The 21402-nt window shown below is 34.7% G+C and overlaps 1 protein-coding gene across 1 annotated transcript in view; it reads right to left on the bottom strand.

Annotated features, from left to right (window-relative positions):
- GLRA3 (glycine receptor alpha 3) overlaps positions 1 to 20021 on the bottom strand; it is a 194503-nt gene extending 174482 nt beyond the window's left edge. Inside the window, exon 1 of the mRNA XM_059177450.1 lies at positions 19514 to 20021. Coding sequence (XP_059033433.1) covers positions 19514 to 19584 — 71 coding nt within the window. The 5' untranslated portion in view covers positions 19585 to 20021. The remainder of the gene's footprint in view (positions 1 to 19513) is intronic.
- Positions 20022 to 21402: the final 1381 nt, after the last annotated feature.

Raw genomic sequence — 21402 nt, 5'->3', positions numbered from 1 at the left:
CTCAAGAATTTTGATGGATTCCTTTCTCACATTGAGGTCTTTTTTCCATTTGAAGTCTACTTTCATTTGTGGTATAAGGAAATGGTCCAGTTTCATTTTTCTGCATGTGGTTGTCCAATTTTCCCAATACCATTTGTTGAAGACACTGTCTTTTTTCCATTGGACATTCTTTCCTGCTTTGTTGAAGGTCAGTTGACCATAGAGTTGAGGGTCTATTTCTGGGCTTTCTATTCTGTTCCACTGATCTATGTGTCTGTTTTGTTTTAGTACCATACTGTCTTGATGATGATAGCTTTGTAATAGAGCTTGAAGTCTGGTGCTAGTTACATTCTTAATCTCTATAGTAACATACAGCAGGAAACATGTTGTCAATATTACCTTTTCTTTTTTTCTTTTTTTTATGTTTATCTGAGAGAGAGAGAGAGAGAGAGAGAGATGGAGGGACGATGGGGGAGGGGAAGAGGGAGAAAGAAACTCAAGCAGAGCCCTCACTGAGCAGGGAAACCAATGTGAGATTTAGTCTCACGATCCTGAGATTACAACCTGAGCCAAAACCAAAAGTAGTTTGTTTAACTAACTGAGCCACCCAGGTGCCCCCAATATCACCTTTTCTTTCACAAATCAGAGAACTAGTTTAGGTTCTCAAAAGAAATCACCAACAATAAAATGTTTCTCATAAATATTGTTGTCCTTTTCTTCCTTCCGAGAGGGATATTGCTTAATTTTTTTTTCTGACTTATTCAAAAAGACTTTCTCCCTTAACTTCCCTCTAGACCACAATCTCTATGGAGTGTCTTTTGAAATTCTCTTATTCTCGTTGTGTTCACACACCAACACCCCCACCCTCATACCTAGTATGCACAAAGTTCACTACCTCTATTTTTTTTTTTTTTCAGTTTAAAAATGATAGAGTTATTTTCCTCTGTCTCTGGAGTATAGTGTCTTCTTGGATAATAAACTTAATAAAAACACTGAGATTTCAACAAAATCAAAATTAGAAAGGTAAAATCTTAGAATATCCTTTACATTTCTTTTAGTCAGAAAATGGTCAGGGGACTCTAGAAGTCATAATAGTAATCATTCAAAATCCAAAATGTTCCTAATCACATGTTTGCCTGCCTTATGGAATTTTATCAATCCTTTTGCTTAAATGGTGTGTTCTCTACATTGCTTTTCTTTGCTTACCTGACCTGGAAATGATCCTTCCTCCACCAAATTCTTACAGATCATTTGATTCTATCAGTCACTGGTTTCTATTGATAAGTGATGCTCACCTGTCAAGGTCCCTCTCCACTAGCTAGTGTCTGCCTGTGTCTTATAACTCATATCATTGGAACTCATCTCTTAGCACTAATATACTACTTCACTATAATTTCTAGAGTTCTTCTAGAGTTCAGTTTGACAGAATTCAACCTGATAAATTTGTTTCTTATATTCCAAATATAAGAAACCAGTTTAACTTATCAAAAGATCACCAGTTTCCTTTAAAAAAAATTTATGTATTTGACAGAGAGAGACACAGTGAGAGAGGGAACACAAGCAGGGGCAGTGGAAGAGGGAGAAGCACGCTTCCTGCTTAACAGGGAGCCTGATGCGGGGCTCGATCCCAGGACCCTGGGATCACGACCTGAGCCAAAGTCAGAGGCTTAACGACTGAGCCACCCAGGTGTGTCAAGATAGGAGCCATTTTTCCAGTCATAATTTGAAAGTGATTATATCAAATTGATGGAGGAAGTCTTTTTTTTTTTTTTTTTTGATGGAGAAAGTCTTAAAAATTGCTCTTCTTCTATAGGGTGCCTATGTGGCTTAGTCAGTTGAGTATTTGACTCATGGTTTCAGCTTAGGTCATGATCTCAGAGTCATGAGTCATGAGATTGAGCCTCCCAAGTTCAAGCCTGCTGTTGGGCTCCCTGCTCAGCACAGAGTCAGCTTATGATTCTTTCCCCCTCCCTCTCCCTCACCCTCTGCTCCTTCCCCTACTTATACTGTCTCTCTAAAATAAAAAATAAAATAAAAAGAATTGCTTCTCTTCTGAATCTTATTTGTCAAAATACTTCTTTGACTTTTAAAATATACAGAAATCTTGTTTAAAAAAAACCTATAAATTTAATTTAATTTAATATATGTTCACTATACAAAAAAAAATCATAAGAAAATATCAAAATAAGAAAAAGGTATCTTAGGAACACCTGGGTGGCTGAGTTGGTTAAATCCGACTCTTGATTTCTGCTCAGGCCACAGTCTCAGGATAATAAGGTGAAGCCTGGCATAGGGCTCCACGCTGGGCATGAAGCATGCTTAAGATCATCCTTCCTTCTCCCTCTGCTCCTCTGTCCCATCCCCACCCCAGTTGCATGCACACATATGCACACATGTTCACTCTCTCTGAAAAAAAAAAGAGAAAAAAATGGAAAAAGAGAAAGCATCTTAATCCTACCACCCAGGGATGAGTGATACAGAAATCATCCTCTTATCTGAGATTTTAACTGAGTTACAGATTATTTATGAAGGAAACAATATAGCAGAAGTAGTACTGCTTTATTTTGAGCTCTCTTCTTTCTATTTTCAACTAATTGTGCTTGCATCCGTGCCTCCTAGTGAGACACATTTTTGTAAATCCGCAAATCAATAACATTCAGGACATAAAAGCATATATTTTAAAGCAACAATCTCTGGAGTCTCTGACTCTCAGAGATATACAGAGACTATTAATGTGGAATCATACGAAATTTCTTTTCCTGAATAATACTGAATCAGCAGAGCATGGAGTTATTCAGGTTTTGGTAGGTATTCCCATTTGTGTGACTGCAAACATTTATGTTAATGTCACCTTTCAGTGGATGATGTTCTGACTTAAGCATATTGAAGGCAGATTGGACATTTTTCTTCCTGCAGTACAGGGAGCCTCTTATTTGCCTGACAACTACATCCCCATAAGGAGAAAGAAATGGCACAGAACGAAGGAGGGACTCAAACAGCAAGGCAAAAAAGAATTTATAATTGGAAGTGGTAAGGCAAGGTAAACATAGCAATGACTATGGCGCTATTCAGTTTCCCTCAGAAAATTTGACTTCCATCAAGGTTTGTTGTTGCTTTCACTGAGGTTTTTATTGGACTATATTCTTTTTAAAAATTGAAAGAAGAGATGAGGAAGATAAAATCACTGGTGTTAACATGAAACTTAAAGTTAATGTACAGCTGAGGTTAGTCGCTCTCTGACTCTCTTGTCTGCTCTTCCTGCCTCACCTCTGTCTCCCCCTCCCCCTCCACTTCCTCCCTTCTTTGTATATGCTTAAGCTATTTTGGGAAATGTGTTTATGGTTTCCAAGGAAACAAAAGGATTTTAAAACCCTCTAGATTATAGAACTTATTTCCTGTGGCAGTAAGAGCATATGTTTTCTTTAATCAAGCGTAAGACAATCCCGAGAGACAACGCTTTATAGGAAAATAGCTAGCCACGTTGGAGATATAAAAGAAACAGTTCAGAGTTGTGAGCGCAAAATGTAAGCCAACGTTGCCAGACTTGGTGTTCATGTGTAGAACTATGAGAACAAAGACTACAGTTTTGAAAGTGGGTTTCATTCTTGTATTTTTTGATGAAAATATCAACAAATAAGTCTTCCTATGACTCTGTCTGAATGAGTTGCATTTCAGGAGTGATGTGATCATTTCTTTTTCTACTTTAGAATAGCCTCAACTGCAGAGCTCACTTGGAGAAATAAGCAGTTAATTTGAATTAGGTGAGGTAGGTTCTACCTCTGGCTTTGCCACATCAATCCATGCAGTCTGAATAATGACCATGTCTCTAGACTTCCTCCCCCTAGGGCATCTGCTGCGAAGGGCTGGGTGGAATGCTCTGACACAACGGGAACACAGCCCTGCCAGGGTACCAGAAGGGATGGAGACTCGGCTCTATTCTCTTTGGTAACTGGAGAGTCAGCCTAAACTTGTTCACTTCATTGTTTATCTTTATCTCAGTGGATGACCTTGCCTCTTACTTCAAAGAGATAATTGAGCATTAAGCTGCTGAATTATGAAATCACAATTCCCATATCGACAGCTTGCTGTATGCTGCATCTATTTTAACCTTCTATCTAGTCACAGAGAGAGACCTGGTATTCCTCTGGTTCAAAAGCTATCCTCAACTATAGCACTTCCTTTTCATTTTCTCAGTGACTGCCCCTTCTGTTTTGTACTCCTCCTGTCTCTTTCTAAAGCAATTCCTAACTCTTTCCTTCCAGACCAAAACAAGCTGAAAGTTCCTGCCATTTAAAAAACAAAAAGGAACAAATCAACATGTGGGTATCTCAACTGTGTCCACTCTGACTTCTCCTTCCAGTAGCCTCTTAGAAAAAAATAATCTGTATTTATCTTTTTCTTTAGGTCATCAATCAATGTTATGCGATCATATTTGTACACATATATTAGTACTCAAAATTCACTTGAAAAGGCTACCAGTAATCTTCCATATTTCTTTTTGTCTTTATGACATTTGATGTTATTGATCATTCTTTTCTTTCTAAAACTCTTCCATTAGGTTCTGTGACGTGCTCACTGTTAATTCTCCTTTTCTCTTACCTGCCTTTTTTTTTTTTTTTTTTTTTTTGCCAGTACTTCTCCTTCTGCCCATCCTTTAGATGATGTTCTTAAAATAGTGCTTTTCAAACCTAAATGTCCTTATGAATCATCTGGTGGGTATAATAAAATGCAGATTCAGATTCAGTAAGTCTGTGGTAGAATTCAGACCCTGCAGTTCTAACAATCTCTCAGGTGACATCGTGCTGGTTAAAGGACCGCATTTTGAGTAGTGATGCCCTAGGCAGGGAAGCACTTTTCCACATCTGCATGTTCCTGTGATTACAGTGTGCTGTGCTGTTCACAGCTCAGCCTGAAGTATGTAAGATGGGATCTGGGGCAATAGAAGTGGATGACAGTCACCAGGCTTGTTTGCTTACTCCAAAGGGATGAAACATCTGTGTGTGTTCACCTATCATAAGCCTGTTCCAGAAAGCTAATCATCCAAGCTGATCTATGCCCAGGTCCTACACTCCCTGCACTGTGCTACAGTGTTTCATTAGCTGGATATCTTAGAGGTATCACGTTCACTATACCTATCTGGAACTTCTATTAGGATACTTTTCTACATGGCTGTTCCTCTTTTCTTATGTTGTATTTGTGTCATGGCAGTATTGTTCACCTGTGATGATGAGAATTATCCTAGACACTTTTCTCTTTTTCCTCACTCCCAATTACTAGACACTTTTTTTTCCTTTCTTTTTCTTTTTGTCACTTCTTATATCTGCTCTTTTCTCTCCATTTTTAGGATATTCTATTGCATTGACTAGGAACTACTTTCCTTGATGCTAGTTTTGCCCCTCTCCACCATCAACATCCTTTCTTCTGAGTTCTCCACCTTACTCCATTAGTGATATTTCTGAAACACAATTTGATTGTGCTCCTTTCCTACTTAGAATATTCCCTTTTGCTTCAGTTAAAGAACGGGTTCCAGAGGCAGAATGCAAAATGTAATCTGCAGCTTCTGGATCGTCCTCAAATGGTCCTTCATAGAAGTTAAACTTGCCATTTCTATTTACAACTTAGTAGCCAGAACACAGGACACACACACCTGCCAGGGAAACGGGGAAATCTGTAACTTATCAGAAGTGTCTTTAAACAGAAGACTCTTTCTATTTTCTGATAACTGGAAAATAATGATGACTGGATCAGAGCATCTAGCTCAGATGTCAAGGAAGAAACCTCATTTTAGGGGTGACAAAACAACAAGGTAAACTCCCATTCTAGACCTGGCTTGCTCACTTCTGTAGTTGTTCTTTTTCTTTTTCTTTTTTTTATTTTGGAAGGAAAAATAAAATATCTCTTAAGCCAGTATTATTGCGCACTTCTGTCACTCACAAATGTGAGGCTACTTTGAACTAACAAGAGCAATAAAGGACTGATCTGTTCATCCCTTGTTGATTTTCCTGCCACTCAACACCTCTCACATCTACCACTACAGTGGATTCTAAGGGGAAAAATAGGCCACTAATATTAAATGAAGTGAGAAATTATAGCTGTAATGTTTGGTACATATTTTCTGTTTCAGGAAACTATCACTTTTCTATGTTAGTTAAAAAAAATTGTGCTGTGTAGATGGATACAGCTCTACACATTACATTTTTTTTAAAGTAGAATATTAAAAACACTTAGTCCATAGGAAGGTCACTCAGCCCTTCAAAGACAGGACTGTGACCTCACCCTGAGTCCTCTTTCTCCAACTTTCTTCTTATTTTCACATGTGTGCACAAATGCATGCATAGAGAAGATAGAATGCAAGAAAAGCTAATTTAGAAAACATCTAAAATAGAGTAGGTATTTCCTATAGAGGTATACATATTATCTTCTTTTTATATTTTTTGGGTTTGAATTTTTATTTACTCTAGGATTTTGCATTGTTTTTTCATATCAACATGTCTGTTCCTTTTCCAATGTAATCTTTGCTGTTTGTTGATATATATGATAACTATGCACATACACACAGAGAATGGTACACACTTTGGCTTTTTGAAGTAGAGCAAAATTTTAAGTCCACATGTTATTATTTAGAAGGACATATTTAGGCTACATATAAAACCTAATTCTCTACTATAGTCTCAGGAGGAACAAGCTAAGGTTTGCAGCAGAGTCAGTGTCTTTGATGGTTCTCATCTAAGTCAGTGTCTTTGATGGTTCTCATCTAAGATTCACCTGAAGAAAGAGATAAAATAATTTCAGGGATTTAAAAGAAAAAAAAAAGGATTTCACATTTTTTTTTTTAAGTGGTTTAAGGCTGTTACAAAGAAACCACATAAAGTAGACGGCAGAAAACTAATAATTTTATCTACTTAATGCTTTCCTATCTGTATTCTTCCCAATAAATAAACTAAGAAACTAGTTTAGGAAACAGGAGATTTTTTATTCTTACCATGAGGTGGGATATACTGTACAAAGTTGAGTCAGTGTTTTAATAAAGATAAGTCTCTTCCTAAAAAGGAATAATGTAAGAACTGGTGGAAAATATATAATACAAATTAGAAAGTTTTATAATTTTTTGATAGAAAGAAATGTGTAGAGATAGATTGTTTTTAAGTATTGAAGGTCAATATTTGATGCTATATGCCATTCTTCCTTCCCTTGTCAGGAATGCAGCCATTTGTTTATAGAACTGTGAAGTCATAAATCTCTTCTTTTTTAGATTTTTGTTTATTGGATTTTTAGTTAACCTGCTAGTAATTAAGTGTCAGTCTTTAGACTTCTGATACACAAAATAAACACATTTAAATAATATAAATCAACAAAAGTAGAGTATACTGACGTTGACAGAACAAGCAGATATAAAATACCTCACTCAAATATTTTGTTCCCTCAATCAAATGATGACAGTGAAAATTTTTGTTTAAAAAAAGAGAAACATTATTTGGATAAACATTTGCCGATGTTTTCTAACATCCTACAATAGTCATATAGATTTTTCCCTACAAAGTTAGTCCTAAAACAACTTTAGCATAGATTTATTAGAAAAGAAAGCTTTGGGTTCCCCTGGTCGAATTATTACTTTGAAGTTTGCAATATCCTCCGTTTCACATGGAAGTTGGCCTGTTGCCTCTGCTAACGATTACTTTTCCTGTCTCAAATGATCGCTCTTTTCTGACTGTTCAAATTCTGTCAACTTCTTAGGATCCATTTAAATTCCTTTCATTTTCATAAAGAATTTCTACTCCTTTCCATTCCCCCCCCACCAAAAAAAAAAAAAAGAAGAAGAAGAAGAAGAAAAAGATGTTTTCTCGCTATTTACAATTGTTACTATTTGGGTAGTTGTTCAAGACTACCTTTTCTACAATTGTCTGCAAAAAAGGAATCATTGTTGAACCACCCTTTATAGAGTCTCTTGGGCCTAAAATATGAAAATAATGTGAATAAGCAGATTAAAAAGCAAAAACAATGATTTTTTGTTATCAGTAGTCTCAATTTATCTAGAGAACTGGAATATTGTCAGTTTGATACCAGAACAATGATAGATATAATAATAGAAATGTAAACACAAAACCTTGCGAACATGCATTGTTCATTTGATTACTATGTAGCATGTTCATTTAATTATGTTTTCTCTTTTCAGTGCAGAGATATTATAAAACGTAAATAATTGAAAGTTACATATTGGAGCACTGGGTGGCTCAGTCAGTTAAGTGTCTGCCTTGGGCTCGGGTCATGATCTCAGGGTCTTGGGATGGAGATCTGCATTGGGCATCCTGCTCAGCGGAGTGCCTGTCTCTCCCTCTCCCTCTCCCTCTGCCTACCACTCTGCCTACTTGTGCTCTCTCTCTATCTCTCTGTCAAATAAATAAAAAAAATCTTTCTTAAAAAATTTTTAAAAAGTTATATATTGATATAAAGATACATGTATTATATATATATATATATACACACATATACATGAACATTTCTATATACATTAAATAGTTATTTTAATAACTATTATTATATTACCATTATATACAACCATTATTATATAAAGTGTTATTTCCATTTCTCCAATGTTTAAAAAAGAAGCTATCACAACATGAACATTCAGTACTTCTTTATTTAATAGAAATAGGGACAGATCCCAAATAGGAATAACTGAGGCATAAATGAATAGTTGAGAAAATGAAAAAATATAGACGATTTTTTCCCTAAAACTTTTTCTGTAAAACAGAGATAAGAGGTGAGTGTGTAAATATATTACCACAGAAAAATAAAGTTAGGAATAAAGAAACAACAAAGCATCACATCACTCACCGAATTTTCTCCTGAGTGCTAGAAGCAAAGAAAGTTAACATATTATTTTTAGTTGTGCCAAGAAAGAGTTACTTTTTTGGAATTGTCAATCCACTTATAGAAATAAAAACCATGCCTCATTCCAGAAATGAGTGAGCACTTTCATTTGCTAGACACTCTTTCAAAACCTGGAGCTAGAACTAGACATCCATTACTGTCCTGCCCTGAAGGATTTTGCAGCTCAAACTGGAGGTGGTATTCTGGTGATTACCACCACCACCAGGCCATCAACATCTGTGCAACAAAGGCACTAAGTGCTTGGAAGCACAGAGGAGGTAGCTTCGTCTAGACCTGGAGAAGATCAGAGATGGAGTCTTCGAGAAGGTGAAGTGAGTTGAGGAGAAATTAGCCAAACAGATGGAACTCACATTTTTTTCCCAGTCATTTGATGGAGGGCCTTTGAGTGGTCATTTTGTTGAGGTTCATTTCATTTATCTTCTCCCAGGGCCCCACCTTATTGTATGGACAGTCTGAATGCCCAAACAACAAAAATGATGCCAACAACAATAACAATAGGACAAACTGTTTTCTGATTTGCTCACACTCACGAACCATTAAGAACAACTTACTTTCTTTTCTTTTAGTAGCATTTTACTTATTACTACAGCTTTCTGACAATTAGTATTTATTTTTAATAGTAATACATTCTCAGCTTTTTATACATATCCCTAACTCCTGTATTGGAGAATATCCAGAGCTAACATAGGTATTAACATTTGATATCCTGTTTTAGAACAATTAGAAATTTAACTTCAGCAAGAAATGGGAACTTTTTCATTTACCTAACATCAATAACAAAAGAAAGTCAACAGAGTCTAAATTATAGAAAAGTAAACTTTAAATGATAATAACATCTAGATTAACTATCTTAAAATGTTCCCATCTATATCATACAACAGTATTAGCTATAGTCATCATGTTGTATATTATATCCCTAATGGTTATCTTTTTAGTGGGGGGAGGGTTGAAAAAATTTTTTTTTTAAATGCTTGATTTGGGACACCTGGGTGGCTCAGTGGGTTAAGCCTCTGCCTTTGGCTCAGGTCATGATCTCCAGGTCCTGGGATCAAGCCCGACATTGGGCTCTCTGCTCAGCAGGGAGCCTGCTTCCCTCCTCTCTCTTTGCCTGCCTCTCTGACTACTCGTGATCTCTTTCTGTCAAATAAATAAATAATATCTTTTAAAAAAATGCTTGATTTTTTAAAAAAATTTTTAACACAGCTACCTAGGTGTCCTTACTTATTTTTAATTGAAGTATAGACCATACACAATGTTACATTAGTTTCAGGTGTAAAACATAGTGATTTGACATATGTTATACTATGTTTACCACAAGCCTCATTACTATTTATCACCCCTAATGCTTTATAGTACTATAGACTGTATTCCCTCTGCTCTACCTTTTATCCCTGTGACTTTTTCATCCCATAACTGGAAGCCTGTATCTCCCACTCTTCTTCACCCATTTTGCCCATCCCCCTATCTTGATACACAAAATAATTTTAAATGAACTAAGATATCCACTATCCAAGGGAACTCAAGTTGAATCATTGCATAATATGACGAATCATTTTATAATATGAACGACTATTTTTAAGGAGCTTTTTAGCTTACAGATGTATTTTTTGCTTTTCTTAAAAGTGGGATTCATTATATATATTTTTTCAGTGATTCATCAGTCTTATATAATACCCAGGGTTCATTACATGACATGTGCTCCTTAATGTCCATTTTCCAGTTACCCCATAATCCAAGGGAGATGAACCGTAAGAGACTCTTAATCATAGGAAACAAAGTGAGCATTGCTGCAGGGCAGGGGTTCCAAGATTATTTTTGTAAGAGTTGTATGAAATTATGAAAGCTATCTAACCATGGTGTTAGTAGGAGCAGTAGTGATTTGAAATTTATTGCTGAAATCCTTGTGGTTTGGGGGATCCATATGTATTTGTGGAAAGAGATATTGCTAAAGTACTCTAATGACTTAAGGATTAATTTATGTTACAGTGTGTCAGCAGAGAAATGACATTAACTATGTGTTCATTTTACAAAGTTGAAAAGTCCTAAGTAGGTCCAAACAAGTAAATATTTCCTCTATTGCTTTATTTCTAGGTCATGATCCAAAATAGTAGAACTATACAACTCTAGTCTAAGCAGCATCATGAAAAAGTAGCAACCATTACACGATGCATTCTCAGTAGGGGTGAGTGGAGTGGGTGGAAGTTTTATATTGGGGGTAAAAACTCATATTCTTTCATGTATAAAGCCACTACATATAATTTTATATGTCTATAAAATTATGGTACACACATACCCCATATACCATATATCACACATGCTGTACATGAGCAAATATATAGCATACTGTGGTATTACATTTCCATGAAGACAATTAGAAAAAAAGTCTAAAAATATTCTTGAAAGTTTCCTTAGAAGGCAAAAATGGAAAAAGAAAAGTTGAGAAATAATGTATTATACAATACAAATTTTAGTTTCTCATGGTGATAATGAGAAGCAAATATATTACTTTTCCACTAAATTCTGTTAGAGTAATAACTGAGATTAGCTTGATCTCATATATTTTATGAGATCTTGAACACAGACTCCCTTTTTGCTCCAAGTAATAACACAGAATTCAGCAGACTTCAAATCTAAGGTCACGGGTAGGTAGACAGATGTGACAGGCAGATATTACCTTAGTGCTTACTTGATGCTTACTGAGCATCAACTTCAAGCATGTAAGACATTGAATTAAGTATTATACAGGTAAAATAAACATCAGAAACAATTCTATCATCAGAGGACTTACAATTAAGAGGGAGAGAGAAGACTTCTATGAAAATCTAAAACATACACATGCCCTCCTTAGTGGTACATTGTTAAAAGCTGAAGTTCTGTTTCCCAGCACTTCACACATTGCCTGGAAAGAAATCATTGCTCTGTAAATTTTTGCAAAGTTATAGAGAAATTCAGGTAGAATGCCACAGTCACTCTGAAACTGGAGAATTCAAGCTTTATCCATGGATTAACTACACAGAAAAGGTTATCAATTCAAACCATGCCCAAATAAAACACACTTTCCATGAGCAATAGGGTCATTGTCAGTGGAGAAAAAAAGTATAAAAGACAAGTAGAAAATACGGAGACAAGTATTTTTGGTGGCATGTATAGGGGGAAAATTTTTACTTTGACCAGGAGAAAATAGAATGACATTTTTAGTAAAACTAATCAATAAAATTCTACTAAAATCATTTGATAAACATTTTTCTTCTGGGAGTAAAGGCATCCTTATTGTTAGAAATTTTAAAGTTTATAGGATGACTACCTGTTAGAGATTTTTTTTTAATTTATTTATTTTTCAGAGAGAGAGAGAGAGCACACAGGCAGGGAGAGTGGCAGGCAGAGACAGAGGGAGAAGCAGCCTCCTTGCCTAGCAAGGAGCCCGATGCGGGACTCAATCCCAGGACGGTGGGATCATGACCTGAGCCTAAGGCAGCTGCTTAACCAATTGAGCCACCCAGGCATCCCTGTTAGAGATATTTTTGAGAGATTTTCAAATTTAGTTAAGATACTGGGCGAACCAGTTACCTTTAATGTAAGTCCAATCATCCTACAGTGGTAATGGTTGTGTAGCAGAAATACTTGTGTTTAGTGGCAATTTTTTAAAAGATTTTCTTTATTTGAGAAAAAGAAAGAGAGATAAAGAGTGAGAGAGCACAGGTGGTCGAGAGGGAGAAGCAGGCTCTCTGATGAGCATGGATCCCCATGTGGGACTCAATCCTAGGACCCTGGGACCATGACATGAGCCAAAAGCAACCACTTAACTGACTGAGGTACTCAGGTGCCCCATTTAGCAATAACTTCTAATTGGTTATGGCAAATGTTTGATGCACTCATAAAGAATTCTTCATCACTTGCCTTGAAAGTTATTCCATTTAATAAATTGTTTCCAGAGGATATTAATAACCTTTATATTTTATGCTCTTCTTACTTGTACCATTGAAGTTACTGCTTTTGTGGATCAAGTTGTCCTAGAGGTACTGGTAATACTTCCTCCTAAAAGTATTTCTAGTATGGAGATTTGGAAAGAATTTCAGAAATGGGCTATAATGAGACTTTCTTTTTTAACTATTGTTTACTTTTCTGACATCTGAGAATTTCAAACTTAGTTTCCTTAAAATGCCTTAAAATGTGAGGCGCTTGGGTGGCTCAGTGGGTTAAGCCTCTGCCTTCTGCTCAGGTCCTGGTCTCAGGGTCCTGGGATCAAGCCCTGCATCCAGCTTTCTGCTCAGCGGGGAGTCTGCTTAACCCTTTCTCTCTACCTGCCTCTTTGCCTACTTGTGATCTCTCTCTCTCTCTCTGTCAAATAAGTAAATAAATAATCTTTTAAAAAATGCCTTAAAATGTGTTTGCCTGCAGTTAGAATAGCTCTGTCTTCTGCAACTGAATAGGTCGTCCTATTCACATGCCTCCGTTTGTTGCAAACAGCTGATCCTGTGTTGGTACTCCTGCCTTCACTCCAGAACCAGTTCTCTGAAGGTGATTCATATGTCTCTTCCCCTGACCCACTTCCCCAAGCAAAACAAAGCTACAACAATACCATTCTCCTAGTGGAAAAACAAACAATCCACATTTCCATATAGACATCTACCTATAGATAAATTTATTTTCAATAAATACTGTTAACCACTATGAAGATAATCATATGCAGAAGAGTAAGAGACATGTTTGTTGAGAGAACGAAGAAGGGTCTATTATATATCATTCATGAAGTAAGGAAAAGTAAAAGATGTGCTTTCTCAAAATGATTCCCTAAAAGTCTCCCGAGAAAACTAAGTGGGTATAATGTATCATCTGTGATTGTAAAATTATGAGATTAGTTGAAATTAGAGCATTGGAAGGTTCTATAGAAAAAGTTTTAGAAAGATACATACTGTTGTATGAGCAGGTGTCTAGGATCAACTGTATAAAACTATGATAAATGTGTGACTTTGTCACTTAGTTAAAATCAGTTTTCATCTCTGGCTTAACTCAGCAGTCTCTGTGTATGTCTCTGTGCCCTACTTTATAATGTTTTTCTCTATTGCATATACATATTTATTCTTTCCTCTTTGCAAACAATATTATCATCTTCATAACATTTTGATTGTTAAATCTATTGTCCATGCATCAACTCTGCATCCCCAGCTGATGGTAGGATACCAAGATCTACAGTTAGCATCTCAAACCCAAATATCCTAAACCATATTCAGTGTTTTCTTTTTTTCCAACAATCAAAATCCTCTATTTGGTTTTCTTTCTTTAAGCGGATAATATAGTGATGAAAATTTCACACATGGTTTTCAAATTCTAAAACAAAGAGATATCCTTTTCTTGCAGTTAAGCCATTATTTTTTGTTTATATAGTTCTTACTATTACTAATTATGTTTTATTACTTATTGTTATTAGCAATCTTATTGAGATATTTTGAGCCAAGTTTAAAAACCATTCCTATGACAGCTATACAGTTATAAGTAAATTATTTGCTTCTAAGTTTTATTCATATTCTGTTGTGAAAGGAAGCTGCTATTTCTCTATATTTCTGCAGGTTTTTTATTATAGCCAGCTTAGTAGTTGTTGCTAGTAGACTATGAATGTAAATCATAAATCAGAATTTCTTCACTGAATTTGACTATCACCACTCCTCAAAGCATACTATATACCCATTATCATTTCCTTGGTGTCTTATTTCTGTCTAGTGAACAAGTATCTTAACGAGATACAGCACAAGTACCAAGCCTTCTACATAGCTCCCCTACCTCACCTTTCTAAAACATTGCTGTTTGTGTTTTTCTTTTGTTGTTTGGTCTTTGTATTTTCTTCCCTTTTGTGCTTTAAGTTCCATGATGGGAAAGGTCGGAGTTCCCAATCAGCAGATTGTACCTAGCACAAAAATTTGTGCACAGAATTTGGTAATCTGGTTGAATTGTTTAACATTACACATTAAATACATATTTGTTAATTGACTTGCCTCAGTACATGACTGTAGTTAAGGGAGGAAAACATATGTAGCATAGGAAATATTTTGCAAGCTGTTTTCTGAATCTGCAGGGCAAATTGCCTGAGGCACTAACCAAAGAACTGGGCCATGATCCTTCTACACTTGGGAAATGCATGATTATTTATAGACATAAAGGTAAGGAGCATATATTATGTGTAGCATAATTTTAAAAAGTTATATAGAATCTTATTACTGTACCTGCATATAAGAAATTTTTGTGGTAAAAGTTTGCTCTTTGAAGTACATATTTCTTTAATATCTTACATAAGAAAATAAAGCCAACATTAAAAAGGATTTTTTCCCATGTTCCAAAACATACCAAAAGCAAAACCAAAAAATTCTATGTCAAAATGTTTTTCTTAGGCTTCAAAGTAAACCAAGAAAGCATTTTATTTGTGATTATCATGAAGTCAAATATTCACACACTTAATTTTTGACAGACTGTACCATAATTTATTCAAATAAAAAGTCTGTGTTGGTATCAAATCATAAAGATGAAAAATAAAATTGTATTTTTTGAAAATAATCAATTTAAATGAAATATTTTTGGCAGTTCTCCTGTTTTTAGAATTTGCTCTGCAAGCTCCTTATAATAATCACTTATCTGCATTGTAAAGAAGGCTGGACACTGGTGTTTTGTTCTTTATTTTATTAGTATGAGGACTAGAACCCAAAAGCCTAGAAAGATTGTTTCAGAAAACAGCAATATTTGAACAAAGTGTGAAACTTTTTAAAAAATTTACTACTAGGAAATTCAGATTTTTTTTCTTCTGTTTACGCCATTTTCTCACTTGTATGTTTTAAATAATTATCTTTTTTAAAAAATAATTCCTCTCTCTTAATCTCACAAAACAAACTGAGGGTTGCCGAGGGGAGGGGGTTTGGGAGAAGGGGTTGGGATTATGGACATTGGGGAGGGCATGTGATTTGGTGAGTGCTGTGAAGTGTGTAAACCTGGTGATTCACAGACCTGTACCCCTGGGGATAAAAATATATGTTTATAAAAAATAAAAAAAGTATAAAAAAAAAATAATTCCTCTTCAAAAAATGTATTTTTTTATAATTTTTTATTTTTTATAAACATATATTTTTATCCCCAGGGGTACAGGTCTGTGAATCACCAGGTTTACACACTTCACAGCACTCACCAAAGCACATACCCTCCCCAATGTCCATAATCCCAAACCCCCTCCCCCCGGCAACCCTCAGTTTGTTTTGTGAGATTAAGAGTCACTTATGGTTTGTCTCCCTCCCAATCCCATCTTGTTTCATTTATTCTTCTCCTACCCACTTAAGCCCCCATGTTGTGTATTTTTTAAACACTTGATATAATCTGGTAATGAATACTCCTAATTGTATTATAGAAGTATTTTTGTTCTGCTTTTTTGCCTTAGTAAAACTTATTTACTAAAAAGTAGAAATTATGCCAAGATAAAAAATTTAAAATAACACCTGTGGGCCTGCGATAATAGTATAAGACAATGCTAGAAATGCTTATATTAATTATCACTTAATAAACTTTGTACTAGTAATAACAATGGAAACCCTCAGACATTGCTGAGAGAAGTATCAATAGATACAACTACTGGAAAATTTGCAATATCTCATAAAACTAAACATATTCATGCCCATCCTATGATCCAGAAATTCCTCTCCCAGAGAAAGTCTCAAGCCCAACCCAGACTATCCCCAAAATGCATGTATTCACATTTATTCATACATACTCACAAAAAAGATTTGTTTAAAGATGTTCATGGCCACAGTAATCAATATCTTAAAGTATACTTCATAGGACACTGGATAAATAGTAATATCTTCATGTAATGGAATACTATACAGCAACAAGAATAAGCAAACTATTGCTATATGCACTAATAAGAACAAATCACATAAATTTAATGGTCAGAAAGATAATGCAGACACAAATAACTATTTTATATAAAGTTCAAAAGCAGAAAAACATATTCATTATTGTATAAGTCAAGATGGTGATTATCTTTGGGCAAAGTTGTACCTGGGAAAGGTATGGCAGTAGGATGGTGAGTGTGTTTGTGATATTGACAATTCTACTTATTTTATTTTTTCCAACAGAGTACTTATATTTATGTGTCTGGCTTATTTCACTAAGGATAATGTCCTAAAAATCCCATCCATGCTGTGGCAAACTGCAGAATTTCCTTCTTCTTAAACGTTGAATTGTATTCCCTTGTATTTATATACCACATTTTTTTATCCATTCACCTGTCAGTGGATATTTGATGTTTCCACAACTTAGCTATTGTGAATAGTGCTGAAATAAACATGGAATTACTAATATCAAGATCCTGACTTTAATTCATTTAGATAAATAACCAGAATTGGGACTACCAAATCATATGATAGTTCTTTCTGAGTTTCTCTTCACATGAGTGTGTTATCTTTGTGAAACTTTACATGAGAGCTTATTATTTTTGTACTTTTCTGTGTGTATATCTCACTAAGGTTTTTATAAATCTTTAAAACCTATCAAAAGAACCTTGTACTAATAAATTATTTAATTAAAATATTTGAGGTTTCCAGTTGAGTTCTTGTTTCCAAATTGCCCTAAAAGAATATTTTTAAACTAAAAAAATATATTTATAAATTAATATCAAAATTTTTGTCTTTATTTTTACTTTATGTTTCCTTTTTCCTCAATAAATAAATAAATTTAAAAATAGATTTAATGAATAGAGAATAGTTTTCATAATGACATTTATTTTACAAAATATTTCCAGTAGAGGGAGCATCATTTTTTTTAACTATAAGAAATTTTATTTTAAGAGCCATCAAATATATTTAAATTTTTAAATATAATTAAATTTCTTCATTGAGAGATGAGTTACTCTCATCTAAGACCAGTCTAAGAGAAAAATTTTATTCAATTTATCAAAGAAGAAAAACCTGATGATAAAGAATATATATACCATACAAACTTCTATAATGGGTTTGTGTTGTTTTCAGAGGATTACATCTTTGGATTACTTACAGAAAGCATTTTTTATAATTATTAATATTAATGAAGATAAATTCTTATAATTATGATCATCAATTTGAAATAAAATATTTGTGAATTTCAATAAAACTAGACAAATATCAAAGGATGTACTGATGAAGATTATATATCTGAGAATATATTATAACAAATATGGTGAATTATCATTATACAAATTTGATTTTATTGACCAAAATGGCTTAGTTACTGATATGAAACTTCCAAAATCTGTCAACTAAGTTACTTCAATTTCCTTGAAAAAAAAAAATCCATATCATCATCTAAAATACTAAAAAATAATTATAGTAAAATGATTCATTTCACTTATAACATGAATTTTGTGCTCCTTTTCATGAAAATTTGTAAATATAAAAGCTTTACTCTCTTTGTTTTAATCACCATATATAAAATTTGTGACAATTGCAGTTTAAAAAGTTTGCAGTCATATTAAGATATTTTTCACTGAAAATATCCTAGTTTACAGTGGTTCAACCCTGTACTTCAGAAAAAAAAATTCAAAATTATAGTAACCTTCACAATTAGTTCCTGTTCCTACAGGTATATCAAAATAAAATAACTTTCTGTAAGGCAGTTTTTATGACATACACTATATTTTCTAAGGTGTCCAAAGATGAAAAATTGACATTGCAACCCAGAAGACAATATTTACATACTTAAAATAGAAATTAATGTACAGTAACTTACTCTAATATTTGATTTCAATCTTTTTGAAAAGCTTGTGGGTCATAAAATTGGAAATCTTAGGATAATTTTAATGGTAAAGTAAAATTTACATTGGTGATTCAAAAGTCTATATAAGCATAATCTTGCATATATATTGTTTGATTAAGAATAAGGGTTAAATTATCTGATCTTTTGACTAGTCTCTATTTTTAAAAAATTAACAAAAAAGGAAAGCCCACCAAATATGTCAAATATGATTGGACCTGATAAGAAATTTATATGTCATAGAACAATTTTGTTCTTCAATAAGTTTCTTATAATATCACTTTTTCCAAAAAGATTATTCTTGACATAGAACACATCTAATGTTTATTTATGATTTTGTTCTAATGTGTTACCTGAACTAAGCTCTTTAGACATGGTACTTACAAGACCTTAAGTGTTATTTATTTAACTTAACCTCGAGATATACCAACAATGTTCAAAATTTCTCTAATCAGTATATGCTTATGTTCCAGATATTTTCTTATTTAAAAATATTATTTCGAATTACTAAATGTTTTGTAACTTTCAGAAAAAAAGAAACACTCAGAATTTTTATTTCACGTAGAAAAAAGAAACTCTAAAAGCAATTTGAGGAAGAAAAGCTAGGTTTGAGATATAATTTTTCTAGGGTAATCTCAGCTGCAAATAATACGAGGCCAGTTACTAAAAAGCTCTAATTAGCGAAAATAGAACAACGTAACATGTTTTTAGAGGTCTTGATAGACTGCTGGACAGTTTTAGATAGAAAACAATGCAATTTATGGAATACTTTCAACAAGTCAATTTCTAATTGCATTCCTGACTTCACCAATAATAAGTGGTTGCAACCTAGTGCATAAGCTTAAGCAGTTCTTCTACTGGTAAATACAAGAGAACTCACCTGAGTAACAGTGTTGCTTCCCAAAAGTAAAATCCTGAAACTAATGTCCGAAAGTGTCTCACGTGGGCCATGATACGGAGAGATTTTCACGATCCTGAAATTAGTCTTATCCAAGGCATGGGGGATGAGAAAGCCAGGAACGAAAATGTGCAATCTAACTCCGTGTCGTGTTGCAGACGAACGCCTGGGAAGCTTCAGCACCGTAGACAGCTCCCCGCAGTCAGTAAAAAACCTTTTCTTTCAAACACTTGAAATTCCCTTTCTACCCCTGCTCCGACCATGGAGCAGAAGGAAAAATTCTCGGGGTACAAATGTGCAGGTGACTTATACACTGAACGCGGAATAAGGGGTGAGATGAAATGTCTGAAGTGCCTAGGTTCTGGGCAACAGTTCATTGAAGCATTAGCGGCAAAGAAAGATTGCTTGTCCTTCGCTGACTCAGACACTGGAGAAAGATTAGCAGCAACAGCGGGGACAAGGATGCTTCTGCACCTGCTCCAAGCGCCACTCGCCGAATCCCACTCTCCACCTTTGAGTAAAAACCGTCACAGCTAGCGCGGCAAAGGGAAGCGGGGGCGGAGCCAGACGACAGTGTTCTGTCTGCCAATCACGACCGCACAGCGGGACAGAGTGGCAGGCCACTCACGACCGTAGGCGGTGCTTAATACTTTACCCTTTAAAAAAAGCGGTGAATAACTGGTGCAGAGCCTTAACTGTGACTGGAGGGAGTTGGGGGAAGAAAGCCTCAGGACTCAGCACTGGGAGAGCCAGCAGCTTTTGTGAATTAGGTAGCAAAATAGCGCTGGAGAGACACTTTACTGTTCCCTTTCAGGATAAGGCACAATTTAGGAACAAAAGGTCCCTTCAGATGTGACTCCATGGCTTTGACCTTAAATGCAGAAGTCAACAGTAAACCCAGACCTTTAGAAAGGGCTAGGGAGGAGCAGAAAAAATGTATACGAACATCAATGAAATAGGAGAATCAGCTGCTTCTAGAATTCTCATAACTCTGGCTAGCTTCCTTCTGGCCAGGAAGCATTGTTGACTAGAGTAAGTTGAGTTTCTAAAAGAATGAAGGTGGGAAATCTTAAGAGATGAGTATTAGAGACACAATGGTACCCACCATTTTTTTTTTCTTACCAGTTTTCTGTATCTTAACAGTAAGTTCAAGTGAAGAGGACAAATACATCTTCTATCATTCATCTCTCTCCCCTTTCTCGCCCTCCCTCTCTCCCAGCAACACCCCCCCCCACCATGTACACTGGAATTTGGATTTAAGACTAGAAATGACAAGTGTGTGTATGTTGTATGCATGCTTATCCATGTATCTCCAAATGGAATTTAAAAAGATTAAAATCTATGCTATTAGATCTTTATAGTAGCTTTTATTTACTATCAACCAAGATTAAAACTTTCACTACTAGAATTTTAGCTTCTCCCTAAAACTCCCTTACCTATTTATTCTGAAAGCCTACTTTAATCAGTTAAATTTCTCAATGACTAAACTATATGCCAAAAATGTCTTCTTAGTCTTTCACACAAACGTTTTCTTGTTAATTAAATTCCAGCACCAATTGACATATTGACCACCTTGTAATTCTTTATTTAACTGGGAAAGTGTAAGTTATTACCTTCTCACCCTCTTAAATGAGGGCACTGAAAAAAAATCTCTTTTTATTCCTTAGTAGACAAGGTTATTTGTCTACTAATAAAAGTAAGTATTTGTTATTAGTAGATACATAACAAATTTGTTATTTTGTTATAACAAAGAAAGAAGTAAGAAGAAAGAATTTTTAGATTTATTTTTATGTATTATTACTATATGTCTCTTTTTGCACTTAGTTTTCTTATTTAAATTACAAACTTCCAGAAGTCTCATAAGAATTACC

Source organism: Mustela lutreola, chromosome 1 (assembly GCF_030435805.1).
Source record: "Mustela lutreola isolate mMusLut2 chromosome 1, mMusLut2.pri, whole genome shotgun sequence".
Taxonomy (NCBI): domain Eukaryota; kingdom Metazoa; phylum Chordata; class Mammalia; order Carnivora; family Mustelidae; genus Mustela; species Mustela lutreola.
The sequence above is the reverse complement of the archived record's forward strand: the minus strand, read 5'-3'. Positions and strand labels throughout refer to the sequence as shown.